This window comes from Chanodichthys erythropterus, chromosome 11 (assembly GCF_024489055.1).
Source record: "Chanodichthys erythropterus isolate Z2021 chromosome 11, ASM2448905v1, whole genome shotgun sequence".
NCBI classification, from domain to species: domain Eukaryota; kingdom Metazoa; phylum Chordata; class Actinopteri; order Cypriniformes; family Xenocyprididae; genus Chanodichthys; species Chanodichthys erythropterus.
Window position 1 is genome coordinate 38056304 of NC_090231.1, and position 27925 is coordinate 38084228.

Sequence of the window (27925 nt, forward strand, 5' to 3'; positions counted from 1 at the left end):
ATGAAGTTTTAATAAACATGAATCTAAAGTTCAGATAAATGTTTAATTGTCTCTCTGACTAGTAAACTTAAAATGTGTGACTCTGCAAATCCATTAAAATAATTTACAACAACTGTGAACAACTAATGAATTGTGATTTTTATCGCAATATGTTTGTGATGTATAAATCTCCATTTTTTTACAAAGAAAAATAATATACGCTACAGACAATGATGCATGTGCAACAACAATACTGTGTATATAGTAATGTATAGTAAATACTATAGTGTTTCTGCATCATACTATAGTAAATTGTCGTATACTGTATATATTATAGTATTTACAACACTTTGTTAATGAATGCTACAACAGCTATAGTGTTAACTAGTGAACTGATAAACTGTAATAAATACTGTAGTATACTTTAATTAGCAAACTGTATTGTATTTGTAGTAGCTATAATCTACCCTATAGTAGTAGAAATCTTAGTACAGTATTGAGGGAAGTGATTTGTTTTCATATTACCACAGCAACTATAGAATTACCACAACAAATTAATTCACTTCACTATTATGGTTCAAAAACTCTATATATTTACTATAAATTACTATAGTATTTTTCCATGTTCTAATGATCTCCTGTCCTAACATATAACTATCATAATAATATCAAAGGCGCTTAATGTAGCTCTGTTTGATACATTTTAACTATCACCTAAGGCAGTGGTTCTCAAACCTGTCCTGAGGACCCCCCACTACTGCACATTTTGCATGTCTTCCTCATCTAACACACCCAATTCAACTCAAATTGCAGTCTACTAATTAGCTGATGACTTGAATCAGGTGTGTTAGATGAGGGTGACATGCAAAATGTGCAGTGGTGGGGGTCCCCAGGACAGGTTTGAGAACCACTGACCTAAGGGGTCCTTGCCCTGAAAAACGTTGACCCCTGTCCTACGCCATTCCTTGCATAATTGTATCCGGCTATATAGATTATTTGGTACATATATATTTCGACTAGCCTACGTTGTCTATGTCTATTGTCAAGAGGTATCCCCAAAACAATTTTGGATTTCCACAACTCTGGTTAACAAGTTGCATGTATTAGCTCTGTTTTAGTCTGAAAATTACATTACATTATTATATTATATATTATTTATTTATTTTTTATCATAAAAGGAATTATAGTTTTATAGGTTTTGCTTGAATAACATGCGCATCATCATCATTCAAATGGTCGTCTTAATTGAGAGGTGTCAGCAAGAGTGACACAGCACAATCACTGTATACATTTCAGGTGTATTTATAACAGGACTGTTCCACAGGTGTATCCCTAAATGTGGAGAATGCGGAGGATTCCACGAGCTGTCAGATCCCTCGCTCGAGCGTCACTGTGCGCGTATGTAACAGCAGTGATGTGGTGCCAACCCCACGAACGCCGTCCTGAGGTGAAATCACGAAGCCTACGCTTAGCTCATGAATATTAATTACGCCGAGTAATCTTCTAATAGCGAAGCCTGATTTTCGAATATGAATTAGCTTCTGCTGACGTTGCGCTTTAACAGGCCAATGGCGAAGGTTTTGCTCGTGAATATTAATGAGCCTCCTACCATACTAGGATTCGTAAATTCGCATCCGGAGGCGGGGCCTAAGCGTGTCGTGGCACCCTGACCAACCGCAGAGGCGCATGATGTGGGCGAGGGCAAAACCCTTCCTCGGGTTTCTTTAACGGCAGAGTACTGCGAGGGAGAGATGAGATGGGCGTGACAACGGAGTGTCTGGACTAGTAGACTGAAAACACTCTTCTCCTGGATTAAGATATCCGCGCTGTCTTCCGCGTTACTGATGACAACGGAGTGTGGCAATGCAAACCACACGACGTGATGCGCGTGCCATCCAGTTTAACACCGCGAGTGATGAATTAACAGCACGACGCCCAATTTTCAGGCCACACGGGGATTGACAAGCCAAGGATATTCAAGTCAGCGGTCTATAACATCATCAGGTGAGTATTCGGATAGTTTTTTGCTTGACATGCTTGTTCTGGCGGCCTGCCAACGAAATATTTTGCTCGTTTTATTATTTATCACTTAAACAGTCTTCTCGTTGTGTCAGTGCGGAGTGCCATGTCTAGATGCGTGCGTTCTTCTGTAGTTGGTTTATTTATTTTCCAAGCCGCAAAACAGCAATGAATGTAGTGAATTATCTTAGTTAAAGTGTTTTATTTAAATTATACTAATTATAATTTAATTATACCATTTATAATTAATTAAATTAATAATGTATTTATTTTCCTTGTGTACTTCCCTGGCCTGTGAAATGGCTCAGGATAAATAATAGCATCTCAGTTCTAGTGGGAAACAATTGCAGTGATGAATACCAAATAGATCTTGTTTTGATATAATAACGTTATGTAATATGTCCATATGTAGCATGCATGTTTTTTTGTTTTGTTTTGTTTTTTAACAGTCTTTACCGACGGATTAAAATAAATGGGAATGATGCGAGTGTGACATCATGGTGACACCTCATAAATTAATTATTATTAAAAAGTGTTGCCTGACTTTTCATATTTCATTTACAGTAAACATCTCACGTGTTTCCCGGGGGAATCAGTGTGATTACGTCGTAAAATTCGAATTAGACATCGCATTATAATTCGGATCTTAGACTTCGAATCTTTGGATTCAGATGCTCTGAGACGCAATCCGCTGCAATCTGTCGTCTGAGAGCACGGGCTGGTCCACGGATCATGCTGTCTCAAGTAAATGAGCAGAATATGAGCAATATCATTACATAATCCTGTTTATATTTGTTTTTCATGTTTACAATAACATTTAATAGAACAGATAATAAGGGGAAAGACTTTAACGGGTCCTGCTGTAAATCTAAATTGGACAACCATGCTGGAGTTACATCACAGAATGTTGAGTATACATTAAAAATGAATATTTTTTTTTTTTTTTATTGTTATAATTAATTAATTGGATGGTTTGTTAATTTTACATAATAAATTGCTGAGCTAGTTTTGCTAGTGTTTACAACTTATAGTGAGACATCCAATAAGCACAGCATTTATGATTTTTTCAAATAACACAATCTATGTTTGTCTCATAAACCTTCAGGTAATCTACAGTATTTGTTCATGTTCAGATAAAAATACATGCTTTTCAGATGACTAATCAATCGGATCTCATAAATCTTCCCTATTTACTTGTTGTCTGACACAACATATTCAGCATTAATTTATTGCTTTGTTTTAGATGTCTCCATTCTTTGAAGTGTATAGATGGGGAGTAGCCATGCAACACCAAAAATAAGTCTTAATAATAATTTTGATTTTTTGTAAACATCTTTAAAACAATAATCTTCACATTTACTCTAGAAGGATAATGACATAAGAGGTTTCTGTGAAATCTAGACATAATATCTTGTTATTTTGCATGTCAAGACAAACATAATGATTAAGAAAATGATTTTGTTTCTCCCATTTTGAACCATGTCTGAGAGGAGAAATTTCTCAATTATCATTAGATTGAGAGGGATGAGTGCTCATTTAACTGAACATAACATTTTAACATTTAAAATCTAGCTCTTTCTTAATATTTCTTAGGACTGGTTTCACAGACAGGGTTTAGATTAAGCCAGGATTAGGCCTTAGTTCAATTAGGACATTTAAGTAGCTTTTTTAAACGTGCCTGCCTAAGAAAAAACGCATTACTGGTGTGCATCTTGAGACAAAACAATGGCAATGATATATTTTAAGATTTGTCAGTGCAAGTTGCTTTCAGTTAAAACAACTCAAACATGCATTTTAATCTGGGACTAGACTCAAGCCTTGTCTGTGAAGCTGGGGTTATTGTCTTAAAATCCCCCCCAAAAATATTTAAATGGCAGAATGTGATGTTATTATGAGGTTGTGAAAGTGCAGTGAGCTCACATGATCAAAGTTTGCTTGTGTTGAGGTGTGGGATAATTATGTTTGAAGTTTACTCAGTTTTCCCTTTCATTCATCTTTAGTGACTGCTTATTTCTTCACAGATTGTCTTTATGCGATGCGTAGTAATGCCTCTTGGAATCGGGGTTTGTTTTGTTCTGCAGTTGAAAGAACCTTTTGAATGATAAACAAATGTCTTTGCAATGTCACATAGGTGACCCATATACGATTTTGCTGACATGCATCTGTGAATGCTGATGTGCTGTTAGAACAGGAAGAGTGTAAATGATAGAGCTTCTGCGGAGGTTCCTGCTCTGAAGGTCACTATCATGTTTCACAATCACGATACCTCTAACGGGGTGACGATGTCAACGTGTTCTCGCTCTTTCTCTCGTTCCCCCCTCCCTTTGGTAGCTGCAGCTCTTTCCACTGCTCGTCCAGACAGGAGCAGCGGGGTCAGACGGCACTGTAAGACACTCACTCCATCATGATTCGCACACACACACCTGCTGCAGACCACAGCTTTACAGCACACTGCAACAGACAACAGCCATGACATCCATTCAACAAGCTGCTGCTGACTACAGAGATAATGACATTATATAGTACAATGAGCAACACTGTTATAGATGGCGTTTGTGCATTAATTATGCAATATGCACCACTGTTGAACTGGTGCAGACCGCAGTCTATTCAGCTCACCAGAATAAATAAAGGGTGTTATTCTGTTAAAAGACATCATGGTGCTAATGTAGAACAAAGTGTATTGTGTGTGTATACAAGAGATTTCCATCATCACAACATTATTGGATATATTTATTTAACCTAATGATTAACAAGAAAAGCACTCAAAATACATAAAGTTTTTGTTTGATTTTTTCTTTACCATGAAAAATGCAAATGTGCAGTACAATAGAGAGAATATCGCAAGACAAAGATTAAAATGAAACGTATACACTACCATGCAAAAGTTTGGGGTTAGTAACTTTGAGAAATGAATATTTTTATTCAGCAAGGACACTTTAAATTGATTAAAAGTGACAGTAAAAATGCTTATAATGCTACTAAAGATTTCTATTCACATAAATGCTGATCTTTTGAACTTTCTATTCATTAAAAAAATACTTACAGAAAAAGTGAATTGCTCTTTTCACAAAAATATTAAGCAACACAACAGTTTTCACCATTAAGAAATGTTAATAGAGCACCAAATTAGTGTAGTTAGGCAAGGAAGAGGAGATTTGGATCTTAAGCCTCGTTCAGACTGTCAGACCAAACGCGATTTTTGTGCATATCCAGTTGAAATCCGATCAGATTTAGCAAATGTGCAAAATTTTTACAAATCCGTTTCGAGCTAAATTCATGTGGTTTGAAATCCTATTCAAATTGCATTTCTGAAAATCAGTTTCAGTCTGGCTGCTCTGATCGGATTTCACGTGGTTTATGTGACTTTCTCACGCCATGTAAAACGTGTTATAGGAAACATGCTGAAAGTATAGTGCCGGACGAGCAGAAAATTACAATATTAACAGAGACATGTATTGAGACTGGCAGAGATGACAGTGTGGAATAAAGCCACTCATATTAGCCTCCTATGTTTCTGCTTCTGCCTCAGAAAACGCAGTAGTCCAGTGCGGTGGCTACACATTGTCATGATGTAAATAAGACATCTGTATTGCAAACCCCTCCATGTTGTGGTTGTTGTTTTTGGCGTATACCTACCAACTCAATGTCATTGCCATAGAAGCCAATGCAGAACGAAATTAAAGAGCGGCATGGGAAACATAATTGGATCTGAACAGTTGCAATACACAGTGTGGACAGTCAATAATTTAGATTCAAATCAGATACACAAATATTCGGTTTTGGAATGACAGTGTGAATGTAGCCTAAATGCAGCAAAATGACTTAAATAACAAAACAAAGGAGATAATCCACAGGTATGTGTAAACTAAACAAGGGACAGGGGAGCGTAATCATGGATCAGAAACCATAGAAACAAAATAGAAGAGGAAACAAATGACACAGGAACTATACACAAGAACAGAAGCCTAGAGCTAAACCTGACAACCAGCATATTAGAATGATTTATGAAGGATCATATGACACTAAAGACTAAATGATGCTGAAATTCAGCTTTGTTATAATAGGAATAAATGTATTTTTTTAAAGTATATTAAAATAAAAACAGTTGTTTTAAATTGTGATAATTCATTTATACTTCTGCGTCGCTGTCCGTGTGCAACATGCAGACTATTAGTAGTCAGTGTCATGTTGAGTATCAAGGCAAAAGCTGAAGAAGTAGCTTGTCATGTGCGTTGTCAGAGAAGCTTCAGCAGTGATGGCAGCAAATAGGCAATGACTTTTGTTGCAGTTTGATGGTGTGTGTGTCCCGAAACAGAGCACTGCTCCGCTTGCTCCATGCCAGTTTTTTGACCTGAGGGAGGGGTTCTAGTGGACCAATTACAGCGCTTGTTGTCTGCATAGAATTGGCGCATTGTTACATTTTTTTAAAGAGGTGCACGTCAGGCTGCGCGTGCTACACACATCCCATGCGTTAGCTACGGCGTACACTTGACAAAGAAAGTGTAAATCAGCCTTAAGAGACTTAAGGTACATTTACACGACAATGATGTACATTTTGCGTACAGATGACGTTATCAATAAATTCCCATTCACAGATTTGCGTAAATGAAAAAAAAATGCTGTATTGTTCATGCCAGGCCAGTAGTTGGCGATGTCACTTTGTAAAGAAACACTATGTGCCTATATACTGAACACATAACTCGCATGCGCAAATCATCGCAAATTTGTTTTGTTTTTTTGTAGTTTAAACAGAGACTATGACAAAAACTTGTACTTTGAAAACAATTTTCAAAAGTTTGCGTTTTCAGGCCCCTAAAACCTCATCGTCGTGTAAATGAACAGCCAAAATGCATAAAAAGTTTTTAGTTGAAAAAGGCGCCATGTAAACAGCCCTTTATTTCAAAAACATTTAAAAATCATACTGATCCCAGACCTTTGAATGGTAGTTTAAATAAATATACAATGTAGCAGGGTTACAATGACCAGCAGTCACTCTGCAGACATTTTAAACAATATCTAATAGACACTATAACTATATAATACTTAAGTAAGGGTTTCCATACAGGGAGTCATTATCCTGACAGAGTAATCAGGATACACCATCTTGAATTTATTTTGCAATAACAACATACTGACTGTACACTAACAAAAAATGGTAACATCTAAATTATTTCTAAGTCAAAAAGCGTCACTAAATCACATAAATAAATTAGATTACACCAATGAAACTAAAGAGTTAGATCAGGTAGAAATAGTAACAATTGCAGGTTTCCACTTTTACTACTGGCCAATAAAATAAAAAAAATACTTTTCTTATGTGAGAACAAAAAGACCATTGAGAGACCTCAAACCATCTGTGTAGGAAATTGCTTGTTACACAAATATATATTTAAACCACAAATTGCTGCCACTGACCAATCAGAAGCAAGTACTCCAGAGAGCTGTGCAATCATATACAATAACAGACCATTGTAGACACAATAAATACACAATTGCATTTATGAGATGCCATGATTTCAGCTGACTCCTGCAATTCACTTTACAACAGCATCTCATATGTGTTAAAGCATAACAGAAATACTATTGTTTGCAGTCAGAACAACAATGCAGACAGAAATTTTGCAGCCCTACAAGCATTCAAGATGTGTACTACTACACAAAAAATGCAGCTCCAACAAAGCTACGAAATAGCTAATGATCTGCTGAAAAGCAGATATAGATTTTGAAGAATTAAGTTTGGCAAGCCTGGACTCGAGTAAGGCTCATAAGTTATTCGTGAGATCATTTCCTTGTGCGTGTATATTTAGAACCCACTTCATCTGGCTCCTGATAGAGATGGATGAGGCAGACTCGCTCTCTGTCTACCCCGCTCACACTCATACGCACGGTCTCACACGCCGCACTCGCTCACCCCGCTGCAGAGGCAGTATAGAGGATTGTGAGAATGAGGAGAGAAGGTGACGGGAGATGATACAGTAAGCGAGGAGGACATAAAATCAGACCGGAGGGAGGATGTGGTGATCTGAGAAGTGGAGATGAAGGGAATCAAGAAGGAGAAAGATAATAAAAGTACCTGCACTGTGGGACTTGAGCCTTTTAATAAAGGCACCAGAAGAAAATGAATTATTAATAAGCTGCCCATTAATGTGTGGAGAACAGTTAGAGCTCAGAGATGGTGCTCGTCATTTTGTTACAGCCATGCACTATACGCTAAGGTTGTTGTGTCTGGAAAGATCTCATTCCATAGTGGTGCATCTTGTTCTCACCACCCCTCCACATCCCTGCATTCCTGTTGATCTCCCTTGCCATATCTCTCCCGTTCCCTCTTTCCTCCCCCAGGTTGTGGGCTGATTAGAAAGTGCGTGGCACGAAACAGGCAATCCATCACACTGCCAAACCTAAGCGCGCGCGCACACACACGCAATCTCTTCGTAACAGTGCTTGTTCATCCCTAGTAATCTTCTGTTATCTACAATCTGCTGTTTTGTAAGCACTCTATATGTATTACACCTCTACATACCCTTCTCCATCCCGCTGGCCCTCCCTGCTCCTCTCCCTGCCATCACCTGCACCACCATGCTATTTCTATTTTTGTCCTCTCTCAATTTCCCTCCCTCTCCTTACTCACCCCCTCATCCTCCAGTCCACCTCTCACCATTGCACACCCACAGTCATGCAGTGCCATATTAGCGCAGAGATTGGCTCATCCGTGTTGTCCGTCATTTCTAAACCAGTGAGCTTCCTGTGAAGGCGAGGGTTTGCACTCGGTTCTTATTAATTTGCTGCATAAGGGAGCCTGGAAGAATGAAATGGACATATAACCAGTTGCTGTTAATGTTTTTTATATATATATTGTTAATTTAGTTAAACATTACACACACACACACACACACAAAATGCACTGAAAGATGCTTATTATTAAAAAAAAAAAAAAAAGTGTGATCATATAATTGCATTTAGTTTTTTTTAATTATTATTATTGTTATTTAGTGCTACAGTGAGGAAGCTTAATAGATCCCTATCTTGCCCTGTGTATCTCTTCCCTTAAAGGGATAGTTCCCCCCAAAAATGAAAACTCTGTCGCCATTTACTCACCCTCATGTTGATCCAAACCTGTATGAGATTCTTTCTTCTGTTGAACACACAAGACGATATTTTAAAGAATGTTGGTAATCAAACGGTTGACGGTAGCCATTGACTTCCAAACATTCTTTAAAATATCTTATCAAGTCTTTTGTGTTCAACAGAAAAAAGAAACTCATACAGGTTTGGAACAGCATGAGGGTAAGTGATGACAGAATTTCATTTTTGGGTGAACTACCCCTTTAAGCTACCCCTTTCAGTGAAGAAAGTAAACCGTGTCGAATGATATTTATGTTTTATGAATCATTTTCTTAATTTACTGATGGCTAACAGGAAAGCTATTCATTCACAGTACATTCATATTCATAATTAATCGTATGCTTAATATGATGATAATTGAAAACGGCTTCATTAATGTTTCATCTTGTTACATTGACAGTTACGAATTACTTTACATGAATCACAAAAAATTATATATTTTTTTTTCAATTCAAAATGGCGAAATTAGACCAACATTAATTCGTTTGTATCCCTGATTATTTCTGTCGGTTGTTTAACATTTATATCATAAAACAGTTGTCAAAATATCAAATGTTTAGAGTTTAGCTTTATCTTATCTTGCACTTTATGACCATTAACTGAAGTGTTGTGCTGGAATTGACACTCAGCAGCTTCTGTGAACATAAAGCCCGCCTACTTTGATTTGATTGGTCATCTCAAACATTTTGACTTTGGCGAGTGTTGTTAGACCTCTGAGGCTATAGATAAAGTGTGTCCGCCCACTTTTTCAGTGACGTTGGTTCTGGAAGTATTTTTCCCAGTGATTTTTTTTTTCCCATAGGGGGTTTTTAAAAGTATTCATTAAAGTGCTATAAGCCATGAACTAAGCCAACAAGCTATGAGGTGAATCACAACATTACAAACTTTTATTTGAAGCAAAAAGTATATGAAAATCAGACAAAACACAAAGGTACAAGACTGTGTACCTTTGTTGAGGGAAAAAACTACAATCCCATGAAGCACTGTGAATGACATAATCAAATTAAAAAACGATGGAGAAATATAAAACTATTAATTTAAAGTAGTTTATTGTATCTATATAAACAACATATATTAAATTATGTATATATATATATACAAATATTTAAGTGTTTTGAGAGCGTTGGGAGACTGATTCGATTACGTCATTTGTGGTTCTTCATGTGGGTGGAGCTAAAAATCTCGTTTGGCGCTCTTTGCTCCCTGCAACTCTCTGATTGGTGGAACCTCTCAGTACAGCATCATGGGTAATATAGTTTTTTTTCTGGATTCTGGTTCATAGAAATGGCACAGATCTCTCCTTCTTTGAAAGTCTGTTTGGATGGATAGAAGGATGGACAGACAGACTGACAAACAGACAGACAGATAAATAGATATATATCAATATTTTCCCCAAAATAACACACATTAAGCACTTCAAGTAATGACTACACCAATTTGTCTGACAGAAGTATCACTGCTGTGACTGTGTTTCCATTAAGTCTGTATGAAAAACAACAATGAAGTCATTTGCACTAGAGCACTTGACTGTGTTTGCAGAGAGGTTGTTACTCTCTTGGGATTGGTTAAATCTCTTGTTCCCGACAGGTTGTCAATTGATGGTTGGCTGCTTGTTGACTTCAAAACACTGCAGAGACAGCCACACTATCTCAGGCTGTTCTCACAGGATCAGCTGTTACATAAATACATAACAGCTGATCCATGATCCGTCAGTTATTGTTTGTTACAGGTGAAGTAACTGGTGGTGCGGAGGGTTGGGATGCAGATAAGAATCGTACTGTTTTTCCATTTCCTCTCCCTATAGCGCTTATTAGATAAAGCTGTCATTTCGCTGTGAGAAAACAAGCAAATGTGCTGAACAACAATATCAGTCTCACATGCTTCCCTTCGCTCTCTCTCTCTCTCTCTCTCTCTCTCTCATAGCTGCGAGTCGTTCTTGTGGATATGGTTTTGGAAGGGAGCTCCGAAGCTCTTTGCCCTCCTCCGTCCCTGGAGCTGCGCCCATCATGCAACAAGAACCAGCCGTCTCCTCCTCTGGGCTCAGGATCTCAGTCCCATGATGCTCTCTGCCCTGAGGACAAGGAGCCCATCAAGTACGGGGAGCTGATTGTACTGGGGTAAGAGAAAGTCCACAGCATCCCCTGAGGGGAGAACAGTAATATTAAATGGAGTCTGTCTGTCTATCTGTCTATCTGTCTGTCTATCTATCTATCTATCTATCTATCTATCTATCTATCTATCTATCTATCTATCTATCTATCTCTATCTATCTATCGTACAATTTTTTTTTTGAAAGAAGTCTCTTATACTCACAAAGGCTGCATGCATTTGATCAAAAATATATTGAATAAAATATATTTTAAAATGTAATTTATTCCTGTGATAGTTGAATTTTCAGAAGCATTATTCTAGTTTATAGTGTCACATGATCCTTCAGAAATCATTCTAATATGCAAATGTGCTGCTTAAGAAACATTTCTTATTATCAGTGTTGGAAACAGCGGTTTAATATTTTTGTGGAAACAGTGACATATTGTTTTCAGGATTCAGGATGAATTTATTTTTTTAATACAGTCTATACAATTAAAGTAAATGGGGTCCAATGTACCAAAGTATCTTCACAAAAAAAAAGTCATACAGACATGATGTAAGCTACCACAGAAAATAATTTCTACTCGTTTCGACTTGTCTTTTTTTAAGCAAACATTGCAGTATAAAGTAATGAAGGAAGTAAAGAAGACAAGGCGATAAATGTTAAAATGCGCCTACAACCAGTAGAGCCACAACACCAAAACATCATGCATAAGAGACTTGAGTAATAGAATTGATTACTAACCTTTTAAATTGTATCCATTATTACATCATGACATCATGACTAGTGTAACTAGTTACTAAGTAATTAGTCACTGTAATTTAATAACTTAATGGATTACTCTTATTTTTTCTGTAATTTAATAACAGTTACTTCTGAAGTAATTGAACTAAATACTGTGTATAGACTGTAGAACAATTATACAATATAATACAATAGTGGATTTAACATCAAAATTTAAGTCTAATGTTAAAATGCATGTTTTTATGTATCCTTCTCACTTTAAATACTTTAGTGAGTTAATAAGAATAATGGTAACACTTTAGTTTAGTGTCTAATTCTCACTATTAACTAGTTTGTTATTAGCATGAATATTAATGGGATATTGGATGTTTAAAGCACATATTAATACTTAAACTTAACAACTACTTTATTAAGTATTAATAAGCAGCTATTAGGAGTTTATTGAGGCAAAAGTCATAGTTGATCGTTAGTAAATAGTGAGAACTCGACCCTAATCTAAAGTGTGACCAGAATGGTTTTGTAGTTTTATATTATTTATTTGAAAGAATTAAAAGAGCCATTTCATGTCTATCCTTGTATCATTTATCATTTATCATTTGTCGAGGTTGATATAGGACTTAGAAATAATTAGTAATAAGCAATTAAATACTTTTTGGACAGAGTAATTTGTACAGTAATCCAATTACACTATTGAATATGTAATTAGTAACTAGTAATTAAAGGGTTAGTTCACCCAAAAATGAAAATTATCACCCTCATGTCGTTCCAAACCTGTAAGACCTCCGTTCATCTTCGTAACACAGTTTAAGATATTTTAGATTTAGTCTGAGAGCTTTCTGTCTCTCCATTCAAAATATATGTACGGAAAATACATTTTGGTCCAAAAATAACAAAAACACATCAGCAGCGTCACTGAGGAGTCGTGAACGCGGATTGACAACAGACCAGGAAGAGAAGACAATGCTGAATAAAGTCGTAGTTTTTGTTATTTTTGGACCAAAATGTATTTTCGATGCTTCAACAAATTCTAACTGACTCACTGATGTCACATGGACTGCTTTGATGGTGTTTTTATTACCTTTCTGGACATGGACAGTATACCGTACATACACTTTCAATGGAGGGACAGAAAGCTCTCGGACTAAATCTAAAATATCTTAAAGTGTGTTCCGAAGATGAACAGAGGTCTTACGGGTTTGGAACGACATGAGGGTGAGTCATTAATGACATAATTTTCATTTTTGGGTGAACTAACCCTTTAATTACTTTTTTAGAGTAACTTACCAAACACTGCATCATGATCATATGAAGCTGGTAAACCCTGTAACTTTGATGATATGCAGAAGGATAAGAGAAAACGAATAGTTGGTGATGAGGTTAAATCACCTAAAACAAATATGATGGTTCAGACAAACAAAGTCAAATAATACACTTTTTTTCAGTTCATTCATTCATTGCTTAAACAACAACAAAAACATTACATTTGTGCTTTAAAACTTTCTGTACTCTCTTGCCTTAGACTTCCATTGCAAGTGCATTACAATGGTAATTAATCTAAATTTTTAATATTAGGAGGCAGTTTGTTGAGCCCAGAACATGCATTGTTGCAAAGTAAGGGAATCATGAAATTATTCCAAAGTGATGTTGCAGATTATTAAGTATTTAATGGATTGTGTCTGAACATAATTAGTTGTGATTAAATTAAACCTTTGACGTCAGCAACACTGAGTTTATCATCATTCAGGTTTAAATGTACCCACACACCTTAGAACTGTATGATAGTGTCTCAGATTCCTGAAATCCATTTATCTAAATTACAGCTCCTCCACTCAGTCAGCGTTTTGCTGAATGCAGGAGTTCAGTGGGAGTTCAAGGGTAAAATTACCCTCAAATAAATATGACTTCAATTAACATCTTTTCTCACAGATGAATGAATGCCACGTCACCCAGGCCAATTGGTTCCCCCGGTGTACCTGCGGTTGGTTTTCCTGACTTATCTTTAGATTTCAGCTGCGGATGCAAAACACTTCATTTGACTGCCAACAAAGATGTCATTCAAAGCACACAGCCATGGAGCAGAGCAGAGCAATGAATGTTTCTAGTGCCAGGAGGGGGAAGAGAGCTTAACCCTTGAGCTACAAGAAGCGGGGAAGAGAAAGCACATATTGGTGCTTGTACTCCTCACAAAAGTGATCATCTCTTCTTTCTAAATTTTTTTTCTATTTTGCACATTTATATTCAAATATATTAAAATGTGTCAGGAAGATGATATCTTCAGTAAAATTTGACAAAAATGTTTACTGACACAACAGCTGTCTTTAGCCGCTTTTCTACCGCAGGAACTTCCCCCAGGAACAAGAGACTTTGGGGTGGTACTCTGTGTGTTTTGACCACAGGGACCAGGGTCTAAATGAGGTTCCAGGTAAAAATTCCCCTCTCAGAAAGTCCCTGCTCATGAGGTAGTACTTTTTCAAAGTTCAGGAACTTTTGGGGGTGGGAATTGGGAATTGAGTTCATGCAGCATTTTGATTGGTTGACTCCATGCAGCATTTTATTTCAGCCAACATTTTTAAAAGTGTTGTGGTTCATGCAGTCAGAGTTTTTTGCTATTTGAATCAACAATGGAGTTTAAAAACTACGACTGATGGACCGACGACAAGGTTCAGGCTTTTTTAAGCTAATATGCGGAGGATGAAATCCAGCGGGAACTGGAAAGTCGTGCGCACTCCTGCGTCAATTGTCTAATCTTCACGGTACTTTAGACCACGATGGAAACGCAGACAGCAACAGGTCTGGGGGGAAAAAGTTCCTGGGACACAATGTTCCAGGTAATTTTGGTTGGAGAAGCGGCTTTTAACTGTGATAAAATCAGTATATTAGAATGATTTCTGAAGGATCGTGTGACACTGAAGACTGGAGTAATGATGCTGAAATTCAGCTTTTCCCCACAGGAATAAATGACTACATAGCACAGACAATGAAGTGAATGAACAGGTAACTCAAAGTAAGATTAGTCTGTCACAGCTTGACATGTTTTTGTTATTTTACACATTATCAACAATTTTAAAATGATGTTTTTGCAGACTAAATATTAAAGGGGTGGTTTAATATGATTTCACTTTTTTAACTTTAGTTAGTGTGTAATGTTGCTTTTAGAGCACAAACAACATCTGCAAAGTTACGACGCTCAAAGTTCAGCAAAGAGAGATATTTTCTTTTAAAGAATTCTCTGTTTAAGGACTACAACAAACGGCTGGTAGGGACTACAACGAGCTTCTTCCCGGGTTGGTGACATCACTAACCCTAAAATTTACATAAACCCCGCCCCCGAGAACATGCAGCAAAGGGGGTGAGGCCATGTTATTGCAATACAGTACGTATCACAAATACAGTAGCATGTCATAAAAGCAAGATAACAACATGACAAGTTATAACCATAATTCAACTAAACTATACCTGTTCTATCTTCATGCAGCATATATTCTCTGGCTCTCTAGGCATCTTACAACAGTTTCCACATGAGCGATATTATAAATTATCATGATAGAATATGCTAATCAATCACTTTAAGATAGTTAACTTCACATCAGCTACATAAATTCATCAACTAACCATTCAGAAACGTCATGTTGCATTATACCTGTTGTCACTTCTTCTTGAGTTACTCCATCATTGTCCGACTGAACATTTTCAGTGAGTCTGCGTGAGGTAATCGGAGCTGCTAACACAAGCTCTTGAAACTCCGCCCTCTTCTTGGGAGCAGCAGCTCATTTGCATTTAAAGGGACACAAAAAAATGTTTCAACTTTTTTGCTCACCCTCAAAAAGTGACAAATTTAACATGCTATAAAAATGATCTGTGGTGCATTTTGAGCTAAAATTTCACATACACACTCTGGGGGCATCAGAGACTTATTTTACATCTTGTAAAAGTGGCATTATATTACCCCTTTAAAGTCCAGTATAGGTTGAATACACAAAAAATACCTAAAAAGGACATTTCCATCACAACATACTACAACTGAAACAAAAAAACTGAAAAAATTAACACTGCCTCCCAGTCATATGAAAGAGAGCTCATTTAAGTGTCTGGACTATTGATCGTTGTCCAGATGAATTATAAGATGGCTTCGCCTCCTCATTGACAGACTCTCAGAGGCCTGCATCAGCCATTTTGTGGATGGCTCATGACTCCTGTCATAGTATCGACAGAGAGATAGATTAATGCCATTTAATTATTTTTAAGTACACACCAATGCCATTAAGTGAAAACAAGTCATCCATGCCTAGTTTTCGTCATCCCAAGACAATAGTCTGTCCTCAATCTGTCAGCTCTATCAAAATCAGTCAGCGGGTGTGGTTCTGCTTCTAAATTAAGCATCAAATGTGTTTTGATTAGTTCATTCTTTATTGTTCAAAGCATTTGCAAAGCTTAGATTGTACTATTGTGGTTTTGCTACACGCAGGCATAATGGTTCACTAGCTAGCGGGGACAAGGGCCGCAGGAGGAGTCGGCTGGCCCTTTACAAACGGCCCAAAGCCAACGGCGTCAAACCCGATGTCATCCACAATGTCTCCACACCTCTGGTGTCCAAGGTAAAAGCTTTAGTGTAAATTCCTATTTCTGTGACTAGGTATAAAAATATAAAAGTGTTAAAATTTAAAGTGCACATATTATGCTATTTTAAAAGGTTTCCTAATTTTGTTTTGGAGGTCTTCTAAAACAGATGCACATGCATCAAAGGTCAAAAAACACTTCAATTTTCTTATAATATACATTGCAGCATCACTTTTTTTTCTCACAGTGTCTGAAACGGATTTAGTCTCTCTAAGCTCCTCCTTTCCGAGAACCTACTCTGCTCTGATTGGTCAGAACGCCCAGTCTGTTGTGATTGGTCTACCGCTTACAGCGCGTGTTTGAACCCAAACACCTATTACTATATCTGAATTTCAGCTCAGAGGGATTCTTTAGCACTTGATACACAGTGATACAAACAGTAACAATGGCGTCAGTTTTACCGGATCAATTCGAGACCAACACCTCATCCTTTGAAGGTGCATGTAAAGAGTATTTTCTTTCACACCGCAGAAAACATCGCCTTCTCGACATGTCGGCAACACAAACCAAACTCAGTCAAAGTAGAGTCAAAGTAGATGTTGTACACAGACAGCCAATGAAGACCATAGGCTGGATTTATGCACATTTGTTCAAACCTACGTAGGTTTGTGCAGGGATTAAGACTGGAATTACTGACGACTCGTTTCAGGCAGTTCAGAATCTGTCATTCCTTTTGGGAGACAATAACTCCATTTATCCTTTGATATTTGAAACTTTGTAGACCTTTTACATTCACAAACAGCTATATTACACACACTACATGAAAGATAATATCTGAAAAAGCATAATAGGGGCACTTTAATATCTTAACATTTGATAGGACAAAATACTATATCTCAAACATTTTTTATGGCTACCAAAAGATGTGAAATCTGTTCCAGCATAAGTGTCCTCTTGACCCACCCACTAAACTCTGTAAGAGTCGTTGCATAACACTGCAACCAACTGAGTATTTTGCCAATCTATTGCATAAGGTTAGGGAACCCGAAAGTACCTTATGTTCCTCTGACTTGTTAAAGGATGCATAATGCAACAAAGCCCATTAGTCAAAAAATTGTATGTGTGTGTGTATTTGCAGGCCCTAAGCAACAAAAGCCAGCACAGCATCTCCTACACACTGTCCCGGAGTCATTCTGTTATAGTGGAATATACACATGACCCCAACACCGACATGTTTCAGGTGAGCAAAGCATCGTGAGAGGATTCTTTCATTTCGCATCAACTGTCTTCCTACATCTAATTATTGAGTTCATTAAACATATCTACAAATAAATTTAAACTAATTTAATGCTGTCTTAGTGGTGAATGTCTTTGCCTTCCTATATTTCTGGCCTCGATGATGTGTTTTTTCGTCAAATGTTCGGCCAAAAATGAACATTTTGTCATCATTTATTCACCTTCATGTCATTCCAAATCTGAATTACTTTCTTCCTTCCTTGAGACATAGAAAAGAAGATATATATATTGTACTGGTTAGTGATGCATCAGAAGTCAGGCTGATAATAAGAAGCTAGTAATGAAATAAATAAGAAATAAAATCAATATTCATTTAGGCATTACAGTATGAAAGATGGATGTTTGCTGAAGATTGTTTAACAGTGTTATTAAATTATTAGCAGTAATACAAATTAAATTTAAGTAAGCATTATGATGACTAAGGTGTCAGAAATCAAAGCGTAAAAAATGGTGGAAATGAGCCTGCACAATTAATATTTAATATTGATTGATACCAATAAATAAAATAAGCCCGGTAACACTTGACAGTAAGGTCCTATTAGTTAACACGGGTTAATGCATTAACTAACAATGAGAAACACATTTGTAACAGTATTAGGTCCATTACATAATATTAACTTTTGATTTAAATAATGCATTAGTAAATAATTAACATTAACTAAGATACTCACCAAGGCTGCATTTATTTGATCAAAAATGCAGTAGAAACAGTAATATTGTGAAATTGTATATATTTAAATATGTTAAGATGTACTTTATTACTTTGATGGCAACACAAATGTTTCTGAATACAAGTTATTAATAATATCATTTACAGCAAAAAAATCTTACTGACCCCCAAACTTGTAGTGTATTTATTGTGCATCCCTAGAGAATGTTTTGTTTTTGTTTTTTTCTATGAAATTACAGTGAATAAGGAGTACTTTCAAGCTTTAAAAAGAACACAGATGCACAAAACAAACATCATAAAAGTACTCATAAAAGTGGAATTGCATGGAAAAGAACATTATGAATAATTTTTTTGTTTGTGTTCCACAAAGGAAAGAAACATAAGGGTGAGTAAATAATGAGACGAATCCTTTAATATCTCACTTACTCTTGTTGTTAATGTGTCTTTAGATCGGCCGTTCCACAGAGAGCATGATAGACTTTGTGGTGACAGACACAGCGGGCAGTGGCACTGGAGGACAAGGGCAGGGGGGTGCAAATGGAGAGGGAGGACAGTCGGCCCAGAGCACGATCTCCCGCTACGCTTGCCGCATCATGTGTGAGCGTAGTGCTCCGTACACAGCACGAATATATGCAGCGGGCTTTGACTCTTCCAAAAACATCTTCCTTGGGGTGAGTCATAACACAGCCTACTGAGTCATAACCGCGATTTTTTTATGCAGAATCTTTGCCAAAGTACAGAAAAAGACAACTCGGCTCAATAGGATTATTTACACTGATATCAAAGAAAGCAACACAGATGAAGAGGATACATTATTTTCCTACTGTTTTGCCTGTTAAAGTCTGTTTGTGTTGTCTTAAAGGGGTAGTTTACCCAAAAATGAAAATTCTCTCATCATTTACTCACCCTCATGTCGTTCTAAACCCGTAAGACTTTAGTCATCTTTAAAAATGATGAGTAAAAGATGACAGAATTTTCATTTTGGGGTGAACTATCCCTTTAAAAGGCAACGAGAATTAGGGTGTGTTCACACTTGGCAGGTTTGGTTTGATTAAAAGGTGCCCTAGAACTTTTTTTAAAAAGATGTAATATAAGTCTAATGTGTCCCCTGAATGTGTCTGTGAAGTTTCAGCTCAAAATACCCCATAGATTTTTTTTTTTAATTCATTTTTTTAACTGCCTATTTTGGGGCATCATTATAAATGAGCCGATTCAGGGCTACTGGCCCTTTAATTCTCCTGCTCCATGCCCCAAGAACTCGCTCTTGCCTTGAACAGTGCATAAACAAAGTTTACACAGCTAATATAACCCTTAAATGGATCTTTACAAAATGTTCGTAATGCATGTGGCATGCATGCGTCAGATTATGTGAGTATTGTATACTGTTATATTGTTTACATTTGATTCTGAATGAATTTCAGGCTGTGCTCCGTGGCTAACGGCTAATGCTACACTGTTGGAGAGATTTATAAAGAATGAAGTTGTGTTTATGCATTATACAGACTGCAAGTGTTTAAAAATGAAAATAGCGACGGCTCTTGTCTCCGTGAATACAGTAATTATGGTAACTTTAACCACATTTAACAGTACATTAGCAACATGCTAACGAAACATTTAGAAAGACAATTTACAAATATCACTAAAAATATCATGGATCATGTCAGTTATTATTGCTCCATCTGCCATTTTTCTCTATTATTCTTGCTTGCTTACCTAGTCTGATGATTCAGCTGTGCACATCCAGACGTTAATACTGGCTGCCTTTGTCTAATGCCTTTCATAATGTTGGGATCATGGGCTGGCATATACAAATATTGGGGTGTACACCCCGACTGTTACGTAACAGTCAGTGTTATGTTGAGATTCGCCTGTTCTTCGGAGGTCTTTTAAACAAATGAGATTTATATAAGGAGGAGGAAACAACGGACTTTGAGACTCACTGTATGTCATTTCCAAGTACTGAACTCTTGTTATTTGACTATGCCAAGATAAATTACATTTTTCATTCGAGGGCACCTTTAAAGAACTCTAGTGCGTTTGCTCTCTTAGTGCGGTTCATTTGAATAAGTGTGAACGCTGCCATCCGAACATTGGTGCGCACCAAACAAGCGGACCGAGTCGAGACCCACATTCCACAACACGGAACCAAAGACATCTAAATGAACCAAAAACAGCATGTGATGTGACAAGATGTGGCCTAAAAAGGACAGAATGCTCAAGCATACATAGGGTGTGTCCGAAATCGCCCCTGTACACTTAAATAGGGCACTATTTGAGGGGACAGCCATTTGAAGTGGTGACCAAAACCATAGTGGATGTTATCGAGTGCACTCATTCAATCCTATAATGCACCACAATAACGAGTGTACAACTGAAACCCATAATGCACTGTGATGGTTGCTCCGAATTAATTCCCACATCTCACCAGAAGGCTGCGCCTGCAGGTGAAAAATCCATCCATCCATTTTTCCAACCGCTGGTCCAATGTGGGTACAAAGTAATATCATATTTTAGTTACAATTTTTTTTTTATTTGATTATTAAATTGTTTAGTTGAGGTTTATACATGCTAGTTTCCATCTCAGATTTCAAGATAAATCTTTTCATTACTACTGGAACTGCTAAGTTTCAAAAACGGCAGCCCTTCTGGCGCATTTAGTGTCCGAATTCGCTCACTTGTTTTCATTCATTGCTTCAAGTGGACTGTATAAGTGTAGTAATGTAGGGAATAGTGAATGAGTGTAAAGGGCGATTTCAAACACAGGTTTTTCTCAGCATAGTCGTGATGTTGCCCATTTCAGATCGGTATGGAGCGCAGTTAGCCGAGCACACAACATTGTTTTGGATGTTTGGTTAAAAAATACACATCATAAAAGCTGTCTAATTGGGTTGTGACTTTATAATTATCCTTACAGTGTGAACCAAGACTAAATGTATAATTTTTTCTGTTGGTTGAGAGTTTTGCAGCAAGAACTGAAAGTCTTTTTGCTTAGAAAAATATAGCACGCCTTTCCTCTACAAGCACAAGTATCATTGCTGTCCACAGTACAAACAGTGTTTGATGAGTTACTTAGTGTAAAGGGTTTGTTTAAACAGGTTTGTTGCCTTAGCAAACACTGCTAATTACATACAGTAGATCTATATTTACAACATTAGTAGATACATTTACATCACAGACTGAAATTAACATCAGTGTAAACATTCTCAGTGTAGCCTGAGCTATGTAACATTTTTTAGGGGGACAAAGGTTTTGCTTGTTCATTGAAAAGCAACCAGTGAAAGCAGATAAAACCATCCATCATTCATGTCCTCACAACCACCAGGCAATGAAACAGGAGAACATGCAGATACAAAAAATGTGCTGAATTCTGAAGACATATCATTCATAAACAGCAGGCACATTATTGAGGTTTACACTTACTGCTGTCACATACTGAGATGCTTAAGATCAAAATTAATTTATGACTCATTTCCCACCATGTCACATTTCTAATCACATTTGATGCGCTTGATTAAATGATCAGCTGTTTAAAACCCTTTCGTGCATAGAGGTGGACTACAGTGGACAGCTATTCAAAAAGGTTTTTTTGCATATGCATGGGTTTTGATGGCATAGTTGCACATCAACCTCGACAGTGGACCCTAGTGCATCATCCTATACATTGCTACCACCTTTCCCTAACCCTCATTCGCAGTTTGTTTCCACTTTTAGAACATTATTTTCATTTTTATTGAAAATAAATGCGAGCTTGGCAAAAGGTGGATTCAAATCCGCATCGATGGCGTTAAAAGCCAGGTCTGTGAGTCTTACTTGCTACTGCTGCGCCATTTAAAGACGTTAAATTCCATGCGTCTTTTTTAAAACTTCAGTGGCCCAACCAGACATTGGTGGCCAGAGCTAGTGTAAATAGCATTTGCCAACAAGGGATGCTATTTGCACTTAGTGTAAATAGACACTCCGTACAAGGCAAGTCAATGGGGTAAATAACATTGACCTTTATCGTATAAACAAAAAATGACTTGAAGGTAGAGCAGCACAATTAATTGTTTGAAAAAATAATAATAATAATTGCAAAACCTCAATCCAAAATTACAACAATTCAGCCATGTCTATTAAACCTTTGACAAAATCACCCCAGAACATTCAAATATGCGTTTCCGCTGCCTCGGACCCACTGAAAGTAGTTAGGCTATCTAGGTATGAAACTACTTTACAAACAGTCTTTTCAACCACACAGAATCATTATTTCTGTGTTAAATAGTCCACTTATCATAGAAGAACTGAGATTAAAGTTTATAGTTTGGTTATAAACACTGATGTCTACAGAAGCAATCAAAATAAAGCAAATCACTTTTTTGAAAGTAACTTAGCTCTTCAAATAAGGATTACATTGTTACGCCACCAAGTGGTGACAAAAGACTATTAATAAATGTATTTGCCATCCAGTGATGAAACAAATCATTGAATCATTCATTCAAACCGATTTTTAAAAAATAATTCATTCAAATTAATTAAAAATTTTAAATAGCTGCAATTAACATTTTGTCAGAATCTCTAGTAAATTACATGTTATTTTGTTTAGTGATAGAGTCATGATCTCTATTTGAAACATAAAAAATTGTGATTCTCAATTTATCCAGAATCGTGCAACTCTACATGAGGAATATCTTGCATTTGACTCAGTGGAACACTGCTTTAATTCATTAGTATTTGTATGCTTACATTCCAGGCCTTAATATTTCCTTCGACCTTGATAGTAGCTAACACATTAGTGGAGATACGCTTCGCTTTTACTCTGAAAAATACACAGACACCTCGAGGACGGTAATGGTCCGGTTGCCTGCAGTGATGCATGACATATCAACACATGGCTATGGCCTCATACAAATGTCCTTGACAGGCTCTCTGCCCACTGCTGTTCTGCGGAGGTGGAAAGAGAACAAGAGAGAAAGAATGGATACTGTATTCCAGTCGGATATAAATATTTCAGACTCCCACTGTATAATGCAGCTCCAAGTAGTAGGTGTGTTGTGTAATAGCTAGTAGCTATAAACGGAAAGCATACAGTGTCTGTCTGTGCATTATAATCCTCTAAGCTTGGTTAGTCAGTGATTTATTATATAACACACAACGTATATTACAAGCACAATAATCTGACAATAAGCCACGACACGTTTTGATGTCATTTTAGGTACATTAGAGATTAGTAAAATCCTCTTAATATGCTTGATTTCCAGGAGCGAGCTGCAAAATGGAGGACCTCAGATGGTTTGATGGATGGGCTAACAACCAATGGGGTGCTGGTAATGCACCCAGCTGGGGAGTTCGTATCTGAGCCCGCTCCAGGGGTGTGGAGGGAGATCTCAGTATGTGGGAATGTTTTTGCCCTTCGAGAGACACGGTCGGCCCAGCAGAGAGGAAAACTGGTGAGAATCTCAGAAATGAATCGGCAGTAAAAATGTTTAAAAGGTACACTGTGGAATTCCGGCCTCACTGTGGACATCTGTGGTTGACATACACTATATTGCCAAAAGTATTGGGACACCACTCCAAATCATTGAATCCGGGTGTTCCAATCACTTCCATGGTCACAGGTGTATAAAATCAAGCACCTAGGCATGCAGACTGCTTCTACAAACATTTCTGAAAGAATGGTTCGCTCTCAGGAACTTAGTGAATTCAAGCATGGTACCATGATAGGTTGCCACCTGTGCAATAAGTCCATTCGTGAAATTTCCTCACTACTAAATATTCCATGGTAAACTGTTAGTGGTATTATAACAACGTGGAAGCAATTGGGAACAACAGCAACTCGTAAAATCACAGAGCCGGGTCAGCTCATGCTGAGGTGCACAGTGCGGATAAGTCACCAACTTTCTGCAGAGACAATAGCTACAGACCTCCAAACTTCGTCTGGCCTTCAGATTAGCTCAAGAACAGTGCATAGAGAGCTTCATGGAATGGGTTTCCGTGGCCGAGCAGCTGCATCCAAGCCTTACATCACCAAGTGCAATGCAAAGCATCGGATGCAGTGGAGTAAAGCACGCCAACACTGGACTCTAGAGCAGTGCAGACGTGTTCTCTGGAGTGATGAATCACGCTTCTCTGTCTGGCAATCCGATGGTCGAGTCTGGGTGTGGCGGTTTCCAGGAGAACGGTACTTGCCTGACTGCATTGTGCCAAGTGTAAAGTTTGGTGGAGGGGGATTATGGTGTGGGGTTGTTTTTCAGGGGTTGGGCTTGAACCCTTAGTTCCAGTGAAGGGAACTCTTAATGCTTCAACATACCAAAACATTTTGGACAATTTCATGCTCCCAACTTTGTGGGAACAGTTTGGGGATGGCCCCTTCCTGTTCCAACATTACTGCGCACCAGTGCACAAAGCAAGGTCCATAAAGACATGGATGAGTGAGTTTGGTGTGGAGGAACTTGACTGGCCTGCACAGAGTCCTGACCTCAACCCGATAGAACACCTTTGGGATGAATTAGAGCGGAGACTGCGAGCCGGGCCTTCTCGCCAACATCTCTGCCTGACCTCACAAATGCGCTTCTAGAAGAATGGTCAAAAATTCCCATCAACACTCCTAAACCTTGTGGAAAGTCTTCCCAGAAGAGTTGAAGCTGTTATAGCTGCAAAGGGTGGGAAAACTCCATATTAAACCCTACGATGGCATGTCATTAAAGTTCATGTGCACGCAAAGGCAGGCATCCCAAAACTTTTGGCAATATAGTGTATAAACTACCGTTAAAAAGTTTGGGATCAGTAGGATTTCTTTTAAAAGAAATTAATACTTTTATTCAGCAAGGATTCATTAAATTGATTAAAAGTGACAGTAAAGTCTTGTACACTGTTCACACAAAAAAATCAATATCAAATAAATGCTGTTCTTTTGAACTTTGTATAATTAAAGAATTCTGAAAAAAAAAAATGTATCAAGGTTTCCACAAAAATATTAAGCAACACAACTGTTTTTTAACATTGTAATAACATAATAATAAGAAATGTTTCTTGAGCAGCAAATCATCATATTAGAATGATTTCTGAAGGATCATGTGACACTGAAGACTGGAGTAATGATGCTTAAAATACATTGTATTTGTAAATAAAATGTAATTGTATTTCACAATATTAGTGTTTATACTGTATTTTGATCGAATAAATGCAGCCTTGGTGAGATAAGAGACTTCTGAATCTTACTGACCCCAAACATTTTAACTGTAGTGTATATAAACCAACTATAACATTCTTAAGGTGGCATTTCCAACATCAAACAAACTATCTATCTGTAAGGCCTATAAACGTTCAGATGTGAAGACTTTTTAAACATTGTTCAAAACTTTATTCCAAGGTAAAAGAGGCCAAAAAAGGATATTCTTGACAAAATTTGCTTTTCTACATTTAAAAGTTAGTCATTTTAATTCTAAATTTACATACACATTTGAATGGCACTTCAGCATCCTGTTTGCTACATCACACTCAGGAATTCAATTGGAATTTAATTCTCAATTTCTGTATGTTCTGTATCTAGAAAGACTACAATTTAACACCAAATCAAACATGACAACTCTGAATAAGAACAGAGCTTTGAGCACTGATTTATTCATTTCTAACACAAATTGAACCAAAAAAATTTCATAGTGTATCTTTACGTTTACATAAATCAAACATTTGTTAACATTAAAGGTACACTATGTAACAAAACTGCATGCATTTGATGAATATGATGATTTCTCATTACTAAAAAGATAGAAAGATATTAAGATAGGTTTAAGAGAAATAACCAGTTTAGCTGGAAAGGATTTCAAGCTGACTAACTGAATATGTTACTGTGGCTTCACCAATTAATAGACATGGTACTTCCTTGAAAATAAACTACAGCACAGCTACAACAACCATACTGAAATGACTCTTCACAATGGATAATGGTTTACATCGAACTCCGTTAGAGAGCTCTATATGGCAATTTATCTGTTCAAGAAAATATATTACTCGCCTGTTAAGTAACAGGAAATAACTATAAAATTAGTTGGATATTATGGCACATTATGTGCCAGTTTCAGGCTTAAAAGGTCAGTTCACTCAAATATGTACATTCTGTCATAATGAACTCAACTTAAAGTCATTCCAAACCTTAATGACTTTCTTTTTTCTGTGGAACACAAATGTCCTGAGTGAATATATGTGTGTTTTTACCTCACAGGTAGAAAACGAGTCAAACATGCTGCAGGATGGTTCTCTAATCGATCTCTGCGGAGCCACTCTGCTTTGGCGGACCCCAAGCGGTCTTCGTCACACCCCGACTCTCAAACAGCTCGAGTCTCTACGTCAGGAACTAAACGCCGCCCGTCCCCAGTGCCCCGTGGGCTTTAACACACTCGCCTTCCCCAGCCTGGCACAGCGCGCCACCATTGACAAGAAACAGCCCTGGGTCTATATGAACTGCGGCCACGTGCATGGCTACCACAATTGGGGTTTTCGGAAGGAGAAAGCGGGATCCTCTGCAGTGGCATTAACCGGGGGTGGAGGCACAGCTCCGGCCACAACCGGAGAGCGTGAGTGTCCCATGTGCAGAGGGATAGGCCCCTATGTGCCCCTCTGGCTTGGGTGCGAAGGGGGCCTATACCTGGATGCAGGGCCTCCAACACATGCGTTCTGCCCCTGCGGTCACGTGTGCTCGGAAAAGACGGTGCAAGGCTGGAGTCAGATCCCACTGCCGCACGGAACGCATGCCTTCCACGCTGCTTGTCCTTTCTGTGGAACGTGGCTGACTGGGGAACAAGGCCACATCAAACTCATCTTCCAAGGGCCGGTCGACTGAGAGGCGGCTGCTGCGTGGAAAGTGAGATGTTGAGACTGAATAACAAAAACTGAGAGTTTGGACTATGGAGGATGGACACAAAATGAACAGCTTGTGAAAAAGGCATGGATGACAAAAAGGGAATATACTTTGTTATGTCATGCAGAATGTGTAAATAAAAGTGATGAAATAAAAGTTGAAAACATCAAATCATTGTGTGTAAGAAGAAGTGAATGGGAATGGCATATATTTGCATATGTAATATCTTCATGCAAGGCCTTCATTTACACAATGTGTAATGTTGACAAAGCAACTGCAGTCTGGGTTAAACATATCTGGGTTACATTTCACCCCTAAATCATGAGTAAAATATAAAATTTTAGGCAGCGGCGTAACTTTGTTTTAAAAAGTGGGTGGGACAGAAGTGTGTGTTTGTGTGTTGGGGTGGGGGGGTCATCAATAAAAAAAATAACATTTATTGACATAGAACTCGTGTTTAAAGGTGCCCACGAACGTTTTTTTACAAGATGTAATATAAGTCTAAGGTGTCTCCTGAATGTGTCTGTGAAGTTTCAGCTCAAAATACCCCATAGATTTTTTTAAATTATTTTTTTTAACTGCCTATTTTGGGGCACCATTAACTATG

At 37.6% G+C, this 27925-nt stretch overlaps 1 protein-coding gene across 3 annotated transcripts; it reads left to right on the top strand.

Moving 5' to 3' along the window:
- The first annotated feature begins 1684 nt into the window (after positions 1-1684).
- Positions 1685-27637, top strand: peli3 (pellino E3 ubiquitin protein ligase family member 3). Of its 3 annotated transcripts, XM_067399714.1 has the most exons (8): positions 11113-11240; positions 13886-14963; positions 15093-15308; positions 16425-16554; positions 17655-17756; positions 18932-19153; positions 23720-23908; positions 26683-27635. In XM_067399714.1, exons 3-8 carry the CDS (start codon positions 15295-15297, stop codon positions 27298-27300), a joined length of 1275 nt encoding a protein of 424 aa, XP_067255815.1. In that variant the 5' UTR covers positions 11113-11240; positions 13886-14963; positions 15093-15294; the 3' UTR covers positions 27301-27635. The 3 variants fall into 3 exon arrangements, with proteins under 3 accessions (XP_067255816.1, XP_067255814.1, XP_067255815.1); XM_067399713.1 differs by lacking the exons at positions 13886-14963; positions 15093-15308 and adding an exon at positions 1686-1983 and having other exon boundaries at positions 11047-11240; positions 26683-27634; XM_067399715.1 differs by lacking the exons at positions 13886-14963; positions 15093-15308; positions 23720-23908 and adding an exon at positions 1685-1983 and having other exon boundaries at positions 11047-11240; positions 26683-27637.
- Positions 27638-27925: the final 288 nt, after the last annotated feature.